This window comes from Accipiter gentilis, chromosome 14, assembly GCF_929443795.1.
Source record: "Accipiter gentilis chromosome 14, bAccGen1.1, whole genome shotgun sequence".
NCBI lineage: Eukaryota > Metazoa > Chordata > Aves > Accipitriformes > Accipitridae > Astur > Astur gentilis.
The window spans coordinates 27210716-27228291 of record NC_064893.1 but is presented as its reverse complement, the minus strand read 5'-3'; the positions used below and the strand labels follow the sequence as shown (position 1 = coordinate 27228291).

General features: G+C 42.0%; 2 protein-coding genes across 6 annotated transcripts; one reads left to right on the top strand and one right to left on the bottom strand.

Annotated features, from left to right (window-relative positions):
* The first annotated feature begins 487 nt into the window (after nt 1-487).
* On the top strand, nt 488-8231 carry AURKA (aurora kinase A). Of its 3 annotated transcripts, none has more exons than XM_049817178.1 (9): nt 488-586; nt 955-1042; nt 2156-2438; nt 3030-3108; nt 3798-3989; nt 4664-4802; nt 5158-5306; nt 5936-6110; nt 6749-8231. In XM_049817178.1, the coding sequence occupies exons 2-9, from the start codon at nt 989-991 to the stop codon at nt 6938-6940; spliced, it is 1263 nt and encodes a 420-aa protein (XP_049673135.1). In that variant the 5' UTR covers nt 488-586; nt 955-988; the 3' UTR covers nt 6941-8231. The 3 variants fall into 3 exon arrangements, with proteins under 3 accessions (XP_049673135.1, XP_049673134.1, XP_049673133.1); XM_049817177.1 differs by having other exon boundaries at nt 534-598; XM_049817176.1 differs by lacking the exon at nt 488-586 and adding an exon at nt 637-663.
* A 105-nt stretch (nt 8232-8336) lies between these two features.
* On the bottom strand, nt 8337-16480 carry FAM210B (family with sequence similarity 210 member B). Of its 3 annotated transcripts, none has more exons than XR_007508134.1 (4): nt 16292-16480; nt 12813-12985; nt 10989-11339; nt 8337-10386 (listed from the first exon to the last, which is right to left on the bottom strand). XR_007508134.1 is itself a non-coding variant. In XM_049817184.1 (4 exons), the coding sequence occupies exons 1-4, from the start codon at nt 16472-16474 to the stop codon at nt 10349-10351; spliced, it is 435 nt and encodes a 144-aa protein (XP_049673141.1). In that variant the 5' UTR covers nt 16475-16480; the 3' UTR covers nt 8337-10348. The 3 variants fall into 3 exon arrangements, 2 of the variants coding, with proteins under 2 accessions (XP_049673141.1, XP_049673140.1); XM_049817184.1 differs by having other exon boundaries at nt 11299-11339; XM_049817183.1 differs by having other exon boundaries at nt 8337-11339.
* Between the last annotated feature and the right edge of the window lie 1096 nt (nt 16481-17576).

The following is a 17576-nucleotide window of genomic DNA, read 5'->3' as shown; positions in this document are numbered from 1 at the left end:
GGCCCCCGGCCCCACTCGCGCTCGGCTCCACGCGAGGTGGCAGCACCGCCTCTCCCTCGCTCGGGGCCCGGGTCGGCGGGTGCGTGTGTGGAGGAGGAGAGGGAAGAGGCTGGTGCCTCGCAGGATGCGGGACTAACCTGGCGCCCTTCCCCCGCCGGCGACGGCGGCGCGCTCCGAGGCCTCGGCGGCGGTGAGGAAGGGATGGTAGTTGTAGCGTTGCCACAGGTGGGTGGTCTGGGCGTACGCGATTTGCGTAACGGAAGACCCGGCCAGGCAGGGACTTTGCGGAGAAAAGTGTGTAAGCGGGGCGCCGATCCACGCAGTTGGAGTACGGAAGGAGGCAGCGGCGGAGAGACGGTACGTAAAATGCGCATGTAGCGCAAACACCGCCCTGGGGGCGGGCGGGTTGGCCCTACTCGGGATACGCAGCAGGCTGCCGTTGCGCATGCGCCCCAGAGGCCGGCGGCGACGAGGCTCGGCCTCGCAACGAGCGGAGCGTGCGGAGAGCCAATCGGCGGGCGGGCCGGTTGAAAAGCAGCCAATCAGCGCGCGCGAACGGCGGGAGAGGGGCCAATGGCGAGAGGCGGTAGTTTAAAGGGTATTTAAGGGAGGGCGGTTTGAATTCAAACAGCCGCAGTCGGCCGGAGGGAGCGGAGGCCGGGGGTGAGCGGGCGGGCGGGCTCCGCGGACAGGGCCGCGGCCTGCGGGACGCTGCCGGCCGGAGGTGGTCGGCGGCGGCAGGGACGGGGCCGGCCCGGCCCGGGCGGTGGGATGCTGCGAGGGCAGGCTGGCCGGCCGTTGCGGGGCGGGGGCGTGAGGCGGTGGGATGCGGCGGGGCCCTGTCTCGGGGCCTGCCGGCCTTCGAATTGGGGGGTGGGGGTGGTTTTGAAGAAGAGGTCCAGGGCGTAGTGGTTTTTGTGGAACTGACCCCTGTTCGCTGTGTCACATCCGTAGGCTAAGCTGCATGTAGCAGTTGTTCTCGGGCACTATGGACAAGAATACGAAAGAGAACCATTCTGGATACCCCGGTCGCGCTGCGAAGGTAAATGACTTATTAGGCTGGTGGGTGCGTGTCTCCCGATCGTGCAAGAGCTGCAGGTTTCAAACCGCCTGTGATAATTACGAGCTGTACTAAATAGCAAAAAGGGGGAAAACAGTCTTGAACCAATGTGCAAATTGCCAATTTTGTCTTTCAGTAGTTTTCTCTTGGAGAGAACAGTGGCCACGGCTTACTTTTTTTTTTTTTTAATAGTTGATATTAGTATGTTATACCTGAACTGGGAAATCCTCCTTGTATTTTAAGTATAACATCCTTTAAAGAGAGAGCAAATGTGTGTAGTCAGCTTATTCCAGATATGGCTCCCAAAAGCAAGCACCGTGTTAATATCGCTATTGACATGTCCATGCAGTGGTAGTCGAGATCACCCTGATTATGTATTATTTCTATATAGAAACACTGGCACATTCTCACTATTTTAACTTAAAACCAGGTAAGTCCTGGTAAAGCTTCAGAATAGCATAAACAAAGCTTATTTTTAATCAAGCTGTAAGTACATTATTTTTAGTGAACTGAACCAGAAAACTAAATAATATCTAGGGGAAGAAAAAAGTCTAAATTGTTGCATAGGTATCATTAGAGGGTCAAAAATGTGAGAAGCTAATCATTAGCATTTTAACTTGACTACAGGCAAAGTATCCCAGAACAACTAAGAATTTCTTAAATATAGGCCTCAACTACCTTCCCTTGCCGGAAACAAAAGATTAAAAGCAGATTGCTGAACCTTACTAAATAAACTTGCATTCTTCCACTGAACTCCCGTTGCAGTGCAAGGTATATCAAGATGAAGAGTATTAAAGGAAGCAATGACTCAAAGCAGTGTATGTTTTTATAGTAAAGATCTGCTGTCATAATACCTTTGGTGGTTGTTCTTCAGATGTGTGTGGAAAAGCTCTGCTAGCTATAAATAAGTATGCTGTTGTACAAAACTTAACTTTTTCCTGTCAATGTAGAAATTTAAGAATGTTTTCATTCATAAAACATAAGATCAGAATACCTTAACATCTCCTGTTAATGTGCTTTGTGGTTTTTTCCTGCTGTAGTGAATGGGGCCATAATGCTATTCTACAATTAATACATAATCTTTTCTTTTTGAAGATTGCTAATCCCATTGGCGATGGCCCAAAACGTGTCCCTGTGCCTCAGCATTCTGCCCAGAGCCGGTTGCTGAACAGCGGAGTTCAAGCACAACGTGTTCTGTGTCCTTCAAACTTTGCCCAGCGAGTTCCTGTGCAATCACAAAAATCTGTACTGTCAAACCAAAAACTGTCTAATAACCAGACAACACAGCAGCCCCGACCAAAATTTCTGGTCCAAGCGACTGCTAGGCCTCAAGTTCCAAGCAAGCATAATGAAAAACCTCAACAGGCTCCAGTACCTGGTAATTCTGAAGACGATGTACATGTATTTATACAGTTATGACACTTGGGATGCTTCTATTCTATGAAGCAGAGTGCAGCGCATAAAACCTAAAGCTGATGCTGATGACATGGGACAGTCCTGTACAGAAGTATTTGGTTGTGCCCCGACAGAAAGTAGCAGCATATACTTCAGTGTAGATGTTACTGCACTATCCATGTTGCCAGGATTATCTGTTTAGAGCCTATATGGGTGTTTAAAAATGTCTAGATGCTCACTAGTCACTCACTAGTTGTGAGTTAATGTAATTGACACTCATACATCACAGTTTTTCCTGTATTCAAGTTAATCTCTTATACACAAGAACACTGAATTTTTTTGGGGGAAGCTTAATGTTTTTTTAAGAAAGCTTTTAAAATTACATTTTGATAGCACTGATAACTGCTATGCTGCTTTGCTAATAGTAAGTTATGCTAGGTTGTTTAAAATGTCATTGAATGTATTGTAAGAACTGTTTCAGATACTGCACAGAGGTTAGATTTGCTCCCATGTGAATTTTTGTATTGTGTTCATGGGTCTGGTTCATAAAGCTGATCTCTTTCTCTATACATAGCAAAAAATTCTGAAGCAGAAAGCACCTCTAAAAAGAAAAATGAAGAGACGGCTAAAAAGAAAAATGAAGAGACTAAAAAGTAAGTTTTATGCCTAAATTGTTCTGGCTGAGTCCTGTTGCAGTAGGCTTGTTTTTAACTTCTAGGACTTCGTGCTGCAACTAAGCTACAGCTAAGCAGAAGGCTGCTTGAGCACCTTGGTTGCGGAGACTGGTGGCCCTACACTTCACAGAGACAACATGAAACTCCAGGAAAGCTTACTTTGACCTGATAATTCTCAGGAACAAGGACTTCCTATAATCTAAAGAAAACTTTTGGCTAAATGAGTAATAGCTCTTCCCATGAGAGAACACTGATAGCCACTGCTCCAATCACAAGGTGTACACTTGAAAACAAAGCCTTCTTCATGTGTGGAGTCTAAGGAGGAAGTTAGCTTTGTAGTATGGCTACCTTAAACAGTTCTGTCATGCACTAGTAACAGGCCTGTATTAAGTGTATTGAAATGAGCCTGGCTTGGTATAGGGAGTATCCATTTTGTAGTAGTGTGGCTGATATTAGTATCTCTGCATATGTTTTTTAGGAAGGAAGCTTTCAGAACTTTCATTTGAAAAGTCTCAATGCATATTTTATTCTCTTGGTGTTGTCTTAAAGAACAAAATCTAGTTCAGATTACCAAGTATCTACTGAACAGAAACATTAGAGATTGTAAACATAGGAGTCAAAGCCCACACAAGTATCTAGCTTTTGTAACTTTCTCTTTCCTCTTGCAGAAGGCAATGGTCTCTTGATGATTTTGAAATTGGTCGTCCTCTGGGGAAAGGAAAATTTGGAAATGTGTACCTGGCGCGTGAAAAGCAGAGTAAATTTATTCTTGCACTGAAAGTGCTCTTTAAAACACAACTTGAGGAAGCTGGTGTAGAACATCAACTACGACGAGAAGTTGAAATACAGTCTCATCTTAGGTAAAGTTTAGTGACCAATTACACGCTTTGCTTTGTGTTCAAATAAACAAAGTAACCTTGTCTATGATAACCTGTTGAAGAAAAGTGTCTTTTTAAACACATGACACCTTAGAATTGCTAGTTAGGATTCTTCCCTTTCTGCACCAAGATTTACCTTTGTCTACCTTGCAATGAAGTAACCTCTGTTAACAATTCTTCCTATTACAAAAAAACCCTTGTCTGCTGCTTGGATTTACGTGGCTGACTGTAATTTCTCAAGGGTCTGAGCTTGTTTCTGGTTTTCTGCTTCCTGGAAAATAAGCCTAGCTTGCTGAAGAAAAGTAGTTTTTGCAGAAATTGTTTAAAGTATTTAAGCTTAAATTCCAAAACCTGTAGGAATTGGCGCCTTCAATGGTAATCTACTCTTCCAGCTGCTATAGAAAGGTGTGTTCAAGAAGATATGAATTAGCCAAACTCTTGGCTAGCTGCTTGCTAGTAGGGAGTTTAGCCTGCTGCTTTGATAAACACCATCTATCTGCTATGAACCTCTCTTAATGGATATGTTGTGAGCTGAAGGAACACTTACAAGATGTTGAAGTTCCCATGCTTGCCTTGAAAGGGTGGAGGCAGGAAAGGGAAATTAAAGTTACATGGACAAATATCTTGTTCAGAAGAATATTTAAATCTTTTTGCAGGCACCCCAACATTCTCAGATTATATGGCTACTTCCACGACGTTACAAGAGTCTACCTTATTCTAGAGTATGCACCTCGTGGAGAAGTCTACAAAGAACTTCAGAAGCTTACCAAGTTTGATGAGCAAAGAACTGCTACTGTAGGTTGTTCTAGCTTCTTATACGTTATTTGCTCTTCGTATCTGGAATATCTGCAGCATAAAGCTAGCTCTTCAGTTAAAGTTCTGTGAAACTGAGATTCCTTAGATGCTAGTTTGCTTGTGCACTTGTAACAAGGAATAAGATTGGAGCACAGCACTTACAATATTAAGCAATGCTGAACATGGTTATATTTGTGCTTGGTCGCTTCAGGCAGAGTCTGTATTGCCAGACTAAAAGGTTTTAAGGAATAATGGCTTTAACTTAAACTTCTATGATGCCTAGAAAAGGCTATACTGTAGCCAGATAAGCTAGAGTGACAATGTCTTTAAAGATTTGTTCTCTTTCTAAATACAGTACATAACAGAATTAGCAGATGCCCTATCATACTGTCATTCAAAGAGTGTGATTCACCGAGACATCAAGCCAGAAAACTTGCTGCTTGGCTCAAACGGCGAATTAAAAATTGCTGACTTTGGATGGTCTGTGCATGCTCCATCTTCTAGGTGAGAATGCAATATGTATCTTATGCAGTGAAATACCTCCATAGTGAAAAAGTTAGCTTTCTTGTCACACTTGCAATTGTGGAATGGAGGTAAATATAAACTTACTAAAATACTGGGAAAAAATCCTTTAAGAACAGGGTCACTGCAGCAAAGGTCTTATAGTCAACTGGTGTAGCAGAGAGGGAGTGTTATTATCCTCTTTTTTCAACTTGTATAGTTCAAAACTTGCTGAACCTGAAACAAGTGAAGAAGGTTGGTGTACTGTTGTAGGGTTATAGTGGTCCCTGAGATGACAAACCAGCACTTGTGTTCAAGCATCACACCAGGAATATCCTTAAGACATTTCCTCAATTAGTTTGAATTGCACCTGACAAAGGAAGACTATTGATCTAGCAAGTGGGATGAAAAAAGGAAGGCTAAGACTGAATGCAGTGACTGAGATGCTTTAAAGCAAAAGTAGAAAACTTATTGCTGGAACTTCTTTACCAGGTATTCTGGTGGTGCTGACTCTGTCCAGGGTAGACTTCACTGAGGTACAGATGATTGCCAGCATTAGTTTCTGTCTGGCTCTTGAAATGGATCTTATAATTGCCATAATCAGCAAATGATTAATGTAGACTTTTCTTCAGGAGAACAACTCTCTGTGGGACACTTGACTACTTGCCTCCTGAAATGATTGAGGGAAGAACACATGATGAAAAGGTGGATATTTGGAGCCTGGGAGTTCTGTGCTATGAATTCCTTGTAGGGAAACCACCTTTTGAAGCAGAAACATATCAGGAAACCTACAGAGCTATTTCCAAGGTATGTGCCAATGCTTATTTAGAATAGTTGAATTGTTCTGTCTTTCAGTTCTATTGTCTTACTGAAGCTTAACAGATGGTCATTTTGAAGAACGGCATGTATCATAACTAGAACTGTAGCAAGACACAATGATATATGTAAAACTAGATCCCTAAAACTGTCTTCAGTCATTCAGTAGAATGACTGAGACCTTAAGATACCTTGCCTTACTTCCTTGCTTCTACCTTGTTTCTGCCTGCATCTGAACTTCTACCTCTTTCATAAAGCAACTAATCTTCTCTGCATCTTTCCTTTTCTAATTTATAAAATGAATATCTAACATTCAAGGTATTACTAAAAATACATAAGCTGAACTTTTCCTGTTGCATACCCTAGAAAAGTTCCAGCAAGCTAATCTTGTTTGAAGTACATTGAAAAATACACTAGCTGAATTTCTACAAGTAGCGAGAACCTTGTTTTCTTCGGGATTATGATGGAATTACTTAATCTCATCTCAATAGGTGTAAGGTGCATAGCCCACAAGGCTGATATAGCTTTCCTTTCCAGATCTATGTTGGAAGGTAGAGCCCTTTGTCTCTCTGGCTTAGTTATTACCAAAGAACTTTTGCATTATCTTTAGTGCTCTTCTTTTTCCTTAGGTGGAATTCAGGTTTCCTCCGTTTGTAACAGAAGGTGCAAGGGATTTAATTTCAAAGCTTCTGAAGCACAATCCGTTCTGTCGACTGCCCCTGAAGGATGTACTTCTTCATCCCTGGATTACAGCAAACTCTACAAAGATGCCCAACAGCAGAAAGAGTGATGTTGCTGCCCCATCCAGACCACAGTCATAGCAGGGGTAACCTCATGGGATCAACAAGGAGTCTTGTACTGTGACTACTGTAATACTTACGATATGAAAAGCAGGTCTTGGAATCTAATGGCAATTGGAATGCAAGTCTTTGGATTGGCAGTCTCCTTAAACTCTAATTGCAATGTAAAGTTATTTGACTTCTAGCTGGAGGTTGTGGAATACTTAATATACTTGAAATCCAGTTGCATGTGGGCCAGGTTTGTTGATGTAAGTATTAAGCTGTTCAAGGCTCTTACGATGTGGTCTGTCCTGGTAATGGTTCATTGCTCTAACAACAAGAGGAAGTTGTCATTCTAGCTTATTGGACAGTGCAATATCCTGGAGATACCTGCCTCCTAACTTACTGGGCTGCTAAGGGTATCATAACTGTGGTGTAATCTGAAACTGAGTAAGGTGAATGCATTTCTCTAAGGGTCCTAAAAATGATGTGTCCATTATTTTTGTCTCTATTTTGTCTTAAATGTGAGCACTCAACTTTTAAAATAAAGACTTGTTATATACTGCCACCAGCATGGTAACATTTCTTATGGCATTATCACTTCCCCTGGCTGTCTCTCTAACCACTTGTCTTAACCATCAGTACAGCTTGGCTCCTCATCTGTGATCACAAAATAAGTTTGCTTCCCACCTCTGTCAAAAAGGATGCTGGTATAAAGTTCTTGCTCAAAGTGCTGGTACCACAAAGTACGTGTGGTCACTTACAATTCTGCAGTCACAACGCAGGATTACAAGGTAAGTACCAAATGTGTTGCTACATACCTTATGGGTTTTCTACAACCCTTGGAACCTAGGCCTGCTTCTTTCTTCCTTTTTTTTTTAATGCAGTTATTCAAAGACAACATGGTCTGAAAGCACTTCTATGAGAAAGGTCTGGAAAGTATTGTTATCAAACAGGATATGTAACAGGAACTAATATTAATGTCTGGTGTTGTAAGCTGTTACTCCCTAAAAGGTAGCAAGGGTCAGGCAACTCGCCACCAAAACATACAAACCAACTATTCTTCCAGTAAAACACTTCAAGCAAACTAAGAGAAAGCATTTTATTTTCATTATAAGACTTCAAGGTAATCTTCACTATTTTACAAACCACTTTAAAAAATGATCCTTTTACAAGCAAGGATTCTAGAATTCAAAATATATTCTCAAATTAATTTAAAACATACTTTGCAAAAAACTTCATCTAAATAAATTGCAAGTAGTTTATACAACCATATTTATCTTAATAGGTAATCTCAATTCTGGTCATAATTTAAATGAAGCTCTGTTTCTTTACTGCAAGAAAATCTCTAGTTAGTGCTGGTGACTTTTAATAACATTTAGGTGCATTTGCTTTAAATGATTCCTGCTTTACAGAAAGATATTTTTTTTTTGAAAAAGAAAAAGCTTGAATATTCATTTTCTATCAACTTCAGGACAAAACATACTTATCAAAAGTGACTGATTAAATGAAGAAAACAAGGATGCCTTGTGACTATTCTGGCATTCTTTTGTTAACCTTGGTAACAGAACTTGCCCTAAACTGATACAAAGAGGGCACGTAGAAAAAACCCACAGGCTTCTGTGAACAGGAAAAAAAATAAGCCCAAGTAAAACTTACACTTAATAAATACTGACTGCCCACTTGAAATTTAAACGACTCTAGCTGTTCTAGAATGTAGCAGGTCCCAGAAAGCTACAGTAGTATTGGTTGTGTGTTGTCATAATGCGGTAACCCTTCAACTGTGTGCAGTTTTTTACCTATCAAACACTCAGCAATAAGCTTCCATCTATGTAACAGGTATAATAACACAGATCAGTCAAGGATAAAGGCAGAGCTTCCTTGAGGGACAAGCTGATTTGAAACTTGTGCTCTAATTGGAGCTGGCTTAGATAGCAGCAAGCTGAAGCTAGTACCCTGGACAAGCTGCCACTTTCGGCAGCCATACTGCAAAGCAGACATGAAATGGGCAAAGTCCAGTATGTTGTGGTTGGTTTTTTAATAAGCAGCTAGTCAAAAAGACTTGACAGCTATTCCTTCTGCACACATGGGTATGTGAAGCAGCAGAATGTTTGCTCCATATTTTAACAAGCAAGCCAAGCAGCTGTGCATGATATAAGCTCTGATAGTGACACAGCTTACAGCTCTCATGGAAGCAGGCCACACTGCAAGGCTTATTCTCCGTATGCCCTGCTCCTAAGGTCAGTATTTTGAGCGGTGTCTAAGTATGTAATGCATCTTTACATATGTTACATATGGCTGTGTTTGGATAATACATCAAGCCTCTATCTTGCATTTGTACCTACTCACTGCTGCAACTGTTTCTATCTTAAGATGCTAAACCCTCATCTGTGCTAACAGCACAGCCCCCTGAGACCAAGCCCTTACCAATGGGTTCTTTGTTTTCAGGTGGCAATCTCTAGTATCTGCTTGCTGCCACAGAGCAGAGGAGGTAAACTACCCCTCTTCCAGTTTTTCCTGTCTTAGAGAAAACCTCTGATTAACCAGGGGGTAGCAATAATACAGAGGTACAAGGATGTATGTGGCTGTGACTCATCTTCCTAGAGCACAAATGCTGCTTGCTCACTAGTGAGCTTGAGAATCCTCAGTGCATCCAACCAGCCTATGGATTGGACTTTCTGAATGGGAAAGGAGTTAAGGTGCAATTTAATGTTATGGCTGAGTAGAGTTAATAGGTTGCTTGTAACAATAGAAATTACTTGCTCCTCTTTCCCTCCCTCAGCCAACTCTCATCCTAACCACAATTCCTTCCTCTTAATTCACTATATTTCAGGGAAAAAAAATTACTGTCATTACCAGGGTAATTTCCTGCTAGTTTCCTTTAATCAGATTCCTGCATGAACAGATCTGTCAGAGCCACCTTGGGGTAAGTGTAAGCACAAAGACGGAGCAAGACAATGTAAGAAGAGCAGACCTGGAAGGAGGAACAGGTCCAAAAGACTGATAGATGTGGCTTGAGCAATCTCACAGAAGCACAGTCCTAAGTCTGAAACTCAGGTTTACCACAGAATGTTACATTGACTACCTAGTTTCGGGATCCAGTCTTCAGGTTAACTGAAAGGTAGTATGTGAATATAATGCATATGCAACCACATTCTAATAGGAACAGTGTCCAAATAAGGAAATGAAAAGCACCTCTAACTGGTACATTCAACAATGTTAGACAAAAGCATAAGAATTGTTCTTGAGAAGCTATGAATTGTAATGTCTGGACTTCAGGTGCAGATTTGAGTTTCATCCACAGGAGCAGAAAGCTGCTAGGGTTAGTTTTCAGATTTAAAAAAAAAAGTCTCCAGTACAAAGCCCAATCTCAATAGATTAAAAACCCACAGATACCTTGCCTCTGACTTGATGATCTTTGGAATATGTTCACATAGGAGGTAATTCTGGTTACACTGATTTCAGTAGACTCAGGATTCCTTCTGAGTCTATAGGCATAAAAAAAAAAAGGAAAAAAAAAGACTACTTCAGTAAGGCCAGTTCCTAGCCTATAAACAAAGCGCATTTGCAAACAATAAAATCTTGAAACATGGAAGCACCACAAAGGAGCTGTAGTTTCAGAACAGTGCATCACCTATTCTGGCTAAAACAATTATCACTGTGTGATAATTAAGCATACAGGTACTGCCACTTAAGTTAGTTCAGCATGTGTGTGGTGCTGCAAGACATGCCTTTTATAACAAAGAAACACTCACCTACCACCTTAGATTCCAATATACACACTTGTCAAAAGAACTATTCATACAGTAGGATATTGTTTATTCCACATACTATGAGAAAGAGAATCTTAGTCTGTTTCTCAACTACACTAACAAACTAACATGGCCACTCTATTTTGACAAGAGAAATGTTAAGGGCCAAAAAGCTAGATTATAAAGACCCAGAACTGTGTGTTTTAAAGAGACTGCTCATTGTCAAGCATTTATATTACCACTTGCAGTGGAAACCAGATACCATTTTAACAGGTTTTTCTGAAGAAGAGGTGGCAAAAGGGAAAGGAGGACAGCACTTTTCACAGTGTAACATTTACCTGAAAGAACAAGTAAGAAATGCAAGAGGAGGTCAGCATTAACATGAATCCACGCAAGTCTTTTAAAAAACTTCAGCAATCCTAAAAGCTATATGGACATAGAGCATTTAAAAATAGTAAAAACCAGTAAGAAATCATGGATTCGGGGCAGGAGGTTTGAAGAAACCAATCTTCCGGCAGTATCGGACAATAAATGGCACAGAAACCACAGTGATGCTGATTCGTACTGGAGCAAACAATTTGTGAACTGCATATGCCAGCACAAATGTGCTTGTACCAGCAGCCATTTTAGATTGTAATGATGACTCACTGAAACCAAGTTTGAAGAGAACTGCAGTCATATCCACACCACTAGGGAAAAAGAAAACAAGATTTCTTTAGTTTATTTCAAGGTTGCATGCTAAAAAATATACAGTGCTATTTTTTTCAGGGAATTTAATATGGCACACTTCCAACTCTGGAATTTATGTTCAAATTAGATATTAAATAATAAAACCAATTATTTCAGCAGTAACAGCTTAAGTTACTTCTGTAGCAACAACATATGCACTATTTTCAGATGCACATTTTACTTAAATTGACAAGTTCCCTGTGAAGTCAAGTCTGTTCTTAGTTTTACAGCTGTATAGCTGCAGCATGTGCATGGAGAATACTCAGCCCCATGCTCAACCTTTGGAGATAATTTATTTCTTTACTTTTGAATTTTAAAAAAGTTAGAAATTTGTGAATTTGTGTTGGAAATTCATCTTCCTAAAATTTACAATAAAGCCTACTCTGTGTCTTGATGAAATTTATCACATATAGATCAACCCAAACCAAATAAGGTACCTGTTGTTAGGCTTAGAGTGTTCTAACAGAGGAGTACAAAGCTGCTAAAATGACAAGTATCTTATCTAAAATCTAGCAAGCGAAGGAAATATTATGGATCTCAAATAAGCATTATCCACCAAATCCATCAATATTTTAATATTTTAATTTTCTACAGACATAGCAGCTTTCATCAAGGTTCCTATGTTTGGAGTAATTTTCCAAAATAAGTTGTTACTTCAACCCCCTTCACTTGCCAGTATAATATCTTGTAACTGGGAGTTAAATCATACCTGAAGGAAAAAATTTTCATTGTCACCCTGTGTCACGATGTAGTAAATTAGAGAAATCGGGCATTCACATATCCCCGCTGAAGGCAAAAGTAAGTGGCAGGGAATGCTTTGAGAAACAATGTGTTTCCCCATCTCCTCGGTTGAAATACCTCATGCTCAACAGATATTTATAACTGATGCATTCCCACCAGAAGCTACATACACAATTTCCCACCTGACTCCTATACGGTTATCTAGTGTTTTCTTTTTTTAATCTAATCCTGTTTTAGTGGCCATTGCCTTCTGCAGTTCAACTATAGAAAGTGAGTTCAACACCAAGAAAAACAAATTTATCTCTAAGCTCCAGCACTTTTGTATGGCTCTATCTCTGCAGACCATACTTAACTGTTTGGGAAGAAAAGATATCTCCGCAGAACAAAAATAAATTCTGTCATTTGGTTAGTTACTCTGGTGCAGTCTCTACTCTGCTGTTTTCACCTGACCACCATGGATAGTGAACCTATGCAAGAAGACCATGTACATCTATCTTCTCTCATACCTCATCAGGCATGGATCTAATCTCCATTATAAATGGCTCCATCTGTACCCAAAATTCAGAAGATTACTGTGTATAGATGAAACAGGCATAGAGTACATGTCTCCTTCCAGAAATAAGCACAATGGTAAGATATTTTTCTTGGCTAAACCATTACCTAGAGGCTACAGACAACTGTGCAAACCTCACCTTGACACAGCCAGGTAGAAAATTCCTAGAGATACTAATGAAATTCCAACATGGAATGAAACGCCTACAGCACCGTATTCTTTAAAAACTTGTTTCAGCTGCTGGGATTTGTTGGGTTTCTTGTTTTCATCACTGGGATCTGTGACTGCCTTTTTGGGGGAACCACCTGCATCCTAAAAAGAAAACAATTAAAAATGTTTATTAGCATTAAGCACAATATCATATTCCAGTCAGTTGAGCCAATCTGAAATAATGAAAGGAGTGGCTTGCATACAGTGCTGTTCAGCATGCTTTGGGAAGATAGTAACATGCTTTTGCTCTTTCACATCATGATAGCAGATGCCTGTGGCAGAGCCCATGCAAACTCCCTTTTCCCAACTATTCATATCAAAGGGATGCACTAAGCTTGGTGCAAGTTCTTACACAATGCAAGTTTCATCATTAAAGAGAGTTATTACAGTCTCAGTCTTCCATTTGATCCAAATGTGTGCCAAAGCACACCCACACAGTTGCTTGAGAGATGACACTGAGGTGCCAAAGAGATCTTTGCTTACACCCACTGCTCAGCTTCGTACAGTGCATTCTTATAAGAGCTTTTTGTTCAAGGGCTAAGCAGCTGATGGCACTGGAAGCCTACGTGATACCACACTGATGCTGGCTTACTAACAACTTACTGATATAAGAGGTCCAACATTTAAGTTCCTGTAAATCACCCTCTGTAGATCAGCTGAAAAAAGGAAGAACCAGGGAACTGCTACGGATGACAGCAACAGACAATGCTGTTGCCACACTATAGACAGTAACTATACAGACATGCCAATGCTGGCGTAAATAGCCTAACTTCACTGAAAATGTTTGTTTGTCACAGTAAAATTTATTGATAGCTTTTTATCTCAGTAAATTTAAAATGCAGAACTCCATACTAAAATATACCCCAAAGCAATCTGATAGCACAATGCTGGCAAAGAAGGGCATACACGCTGCTAGTAACAAGACAGCCGTTGGATACCTCCTCATACTTGCTATAGAAGAAATACTAACTGGAGAAAGAAAATGTTTCCACAAAGACCTCAGGATTTTTCTCTAATTAGTGAGCGGCTGTCAGGAAAGATTAGAAGAGTCCTTTCTTTTCAGTGGAATTCAGCAGCAGTCATGACAATATGACAGCCACGCTAAAGGCCGCTGCTGCCCACAGGACAGGTACAGCTATTGAGTGCCTGGCACCACTTTGTCCTACCGTGGATTGGTTTCAAGGCACACAAATTAGAAGAAAAATACTTTTGATTAATTTTTGGGCTTGCTGAGATTGTAAATTAGGATACAAGACAGGGTCCTCTTACAACACTCATGGTAGGATGAACTCGCTTTAATCAGTGATTTTAACCAGACCAACCATACCAACCCCTCAAAACCCCCAAACCCTATGTTTGCTGCTATTTTTCTCTTTTTTAATCATAACTTGTGTTACTCTGCATTTCATTTTGACAGGAAATCATGCTGATCCATAAATACGTATTTAGGGAATTGTGTAGCTAAACTTACTCTGATTCTTGTATTTTTTAAATTTTCAAACATAATGGATAAAGTTAGATTTAAAAAAAATTTTTTTTTGGCTCATGAGCAAAAGCCATAGTTGAATAGAAACTGAAACTTGACTAAGAAAGAAAAATGCTCAATAGAAGAATAAATCCTTTATTGCTTAAACCAAGCAGTTTTAATACTAGAAGGTAAATGAGGAAAAAACGTTCATATAGATTTTTTTTTTAAGCAAGCTCATTATCTAACTATGAATCCATTCTTTTGCTTAATCTAATTACTTTCAGCCACTGGATGTAATCAGATTCCATACATAGCTGTACTACATTGCTGCTACTTCACCATGTTTCAGTACTCATTCTCCTACTCTTCAGTTTTGCTATAGGAAAGGGGAGTTTGGGGGGAGGAGGGAAGAATTCTGTTTTAACTCCCAGCTATAAAATTTAAATACTGAGTTATTGAATGGAACAAGTTGAATAAACTGACCAAAATTGGCTCGTAATACCTTCTGCCAGAAGCTGTCCTAACAATGCAGTCAACATCACATGCTTAGTCAAGAATAGTAATTTATTCAACAGTGTGATTTGCTTAAAAGCCAAGCATGGTTTGAATGGTATTTTAAGATTTAATACCTTATAGTGAAATTTTCATCCAAAGAAAGATGATCATTATCTATTTAAGGAGCCAAACATGAAGATTTTCTTCAGATAGCTGCCATGAAAACAGGAGCTGATAACCTACAGAGATACATAAGCCTCAGAGAAACTCTGGGTCTTACAGCCATGCTTGCAAGATGGATCATAAGGATTGAAATGTACCTTTTCTCACCATCCAAGTACATTTTAATTCACTCATGCTCTCAGGCTCACATGCCAGGCAATTTCTGAATGGTATCGAAGCAAGGTGTTAAAAAAAGTACCACTTCAGCAGATATTATTTGGACTATGAGTACAGTCATGTCCTGAGTAACATAGAACTTGTCAAAGAAAACTACCTATTTTCCATATAATGCTGCTACAATATTTCTGCTAGAAAGCCAATTTTATTCACATAATTTAGGCAAAGACTCAGCTTCTGGATGAACTAAGGCATGGAAACAAATCTGAAACATCATGTTATGCTTTGCAATGAGGCTACAGAAGTTAACCTGCAAATTAAGATGTAGAAATTAAGATGTAAATGAGGCTTTGTAGGGAAAGCTCATGTTTACAATCTTGGCCCAAGCAGCTGGAAAGCATGTCCCTGTCTCCTACAGAAACCCAGCATAAACATGATTTACTAATCTACTGCAGTGTAAACAACAGTTAGTGGGAAGGCCATCATTTGCTGTTCTTCCTGAGTCAATTCAAACACAAAACAAGGAGTGGTACAAAATCAGAAAAACGTTTCCTTCCCATCTCCACAGAAATCAACTGAACGGTGAAAGCACAGCGAAACACGTAATTAAGCGGGCGCACGTTCGTATTTTATCTCTCGGCTAACGAAAAGGCGCAGTCAGACGCTGCAGGCACGCCGCCAGCCTGCCACCCGCTGCCATCTGCAGGGGGGCTGAACCCCCCGGCACTTGGAGAAAAACCTCTCAGCCACCGCCACCCGAACACTCGGGCTTCTCGGTGTCTGCGCGAATTGCTGAAATCCCCTTTTTTTAAATCCTTCATGACTCACCCGAAGTCCTCAAACGTTGCAGCCCCCAGGGAAAACATGCCGCCCCCCCCCCTCCCCCCGGGGGCAGCGCAGGCCAGCCGAACCCCTGATCTTGAACACACCCCCAAAAAGCTGGAAAACACTTCCAGAACAGGACAACCTGGGCTTTAATCAAAGCTACCACCCGCTCCCCACCAAGACATCTCCCTCCAGAGGCGGGCCCTGAGGCCGCGCTGCCCCCTCACACACCTCAGTACCTCACGGGGGGCTCCCAGACACACCCCCGCCCACCTACCTACCTTGGCGGAGCTACCGGCGGCGGATCGCAGCGTTACCAGGGGCAGCGGCGGGCTGAGGCCAACCCGATCGAGGCGAGGACCGCAGTCCAAGGCGCGGGGGATGGCGGGGAGCGGGAGGGGGCGCGGGGGGCTCCGCGGAACGGCCGGCGGCCGCAGCGGGCCCAGGCGCACCAGGCGGTACATAGCAACGGCGCGATAACAGCGCAGCCACAACTCTGCGCGCCGAGCGCGGCGGGCGGGCGACCAGACCTGACAAGCCGAACGCCAGCCCCGCCCGGCGGCGGGCGCCCTCCATCCTTAAAGGGACAGCGTCCTTAATGACGCTGTCCCTTTAAGGAGGGAGGGCGCCCGCCGCCGGGCGGGGTTGGCGGTTTATTTGCGGGAGGGCGGTTGCAGGTGTCGCTGGCTGCTGAGGGGGAGCGAGCGGTGAGGGCTTTTAGTCTGAGGGAAAAAAGTCTCTAAGGGCGGTGTGTTGCCACTTGGGACGGTGTGAGGCAGTCCCCTGCCTCGTCTTGGCGGGCTAAACCCCCTCCAGCGCTCTTTTGGAAGGAGCTGTAGGAGCGTGTCCACAGCAGCTTTATGGTGTGGCCTTCCAGGTAGCTCGCTAAGAGGCGAGAATTGCCTTTTCAGTGTCCTCGGCTGTATTTAGACCTGTCGGCGCGGAGGGAAGGTGATGCCTGTCGTTTTTCAGAGTGTACGTTGAAGCGGAGAGGTGGTTAAAATGTCGTGGCTGCTGCAGTTCTGGTGCATGGGCTTACAGTACAGGCAGTTTACTTAATTACTGACTATTTTGTAGAGCTCTAGTAATTTGCCAAGATTTCATGGTGCAGGCCAGAGTGCAAATGCAGAGTTTTTCCAGTCCCAAAGGGTTCATAGCATCTCCGAGACCAGAAGAGGCCTTCCAACAAACACTGAGAAGGTCTCACATTTGTAGCCTTGTTTCTCTATTAAAACCACAACAGGAAAGGTAGGAATTAAAAATACCATTGAAGTGTAACATCACTGTGGGAGAATTGTAGATCTTGGGGGTGTGCGGGGGATATTCCTTGCAGGTGAATCCCAGTGCCCTGTGGAGCTCTGGGATTCGTTATTTCGACCTATTTCAACCGGTAGGGTTTTGGTTGATGAGCAAGATCTGTCCATGTTGGGTAATTTTCAGGATCAGTGCATAGCCATGGTGATTTCCAGACGTTTTGTAGTGTTTCAACCATTCAGTGTTAATGCTACTGAACATGGTTTAGTATCTGCAAGTTGACCACTATCCTGCACAATGTCAAGGCTTTTC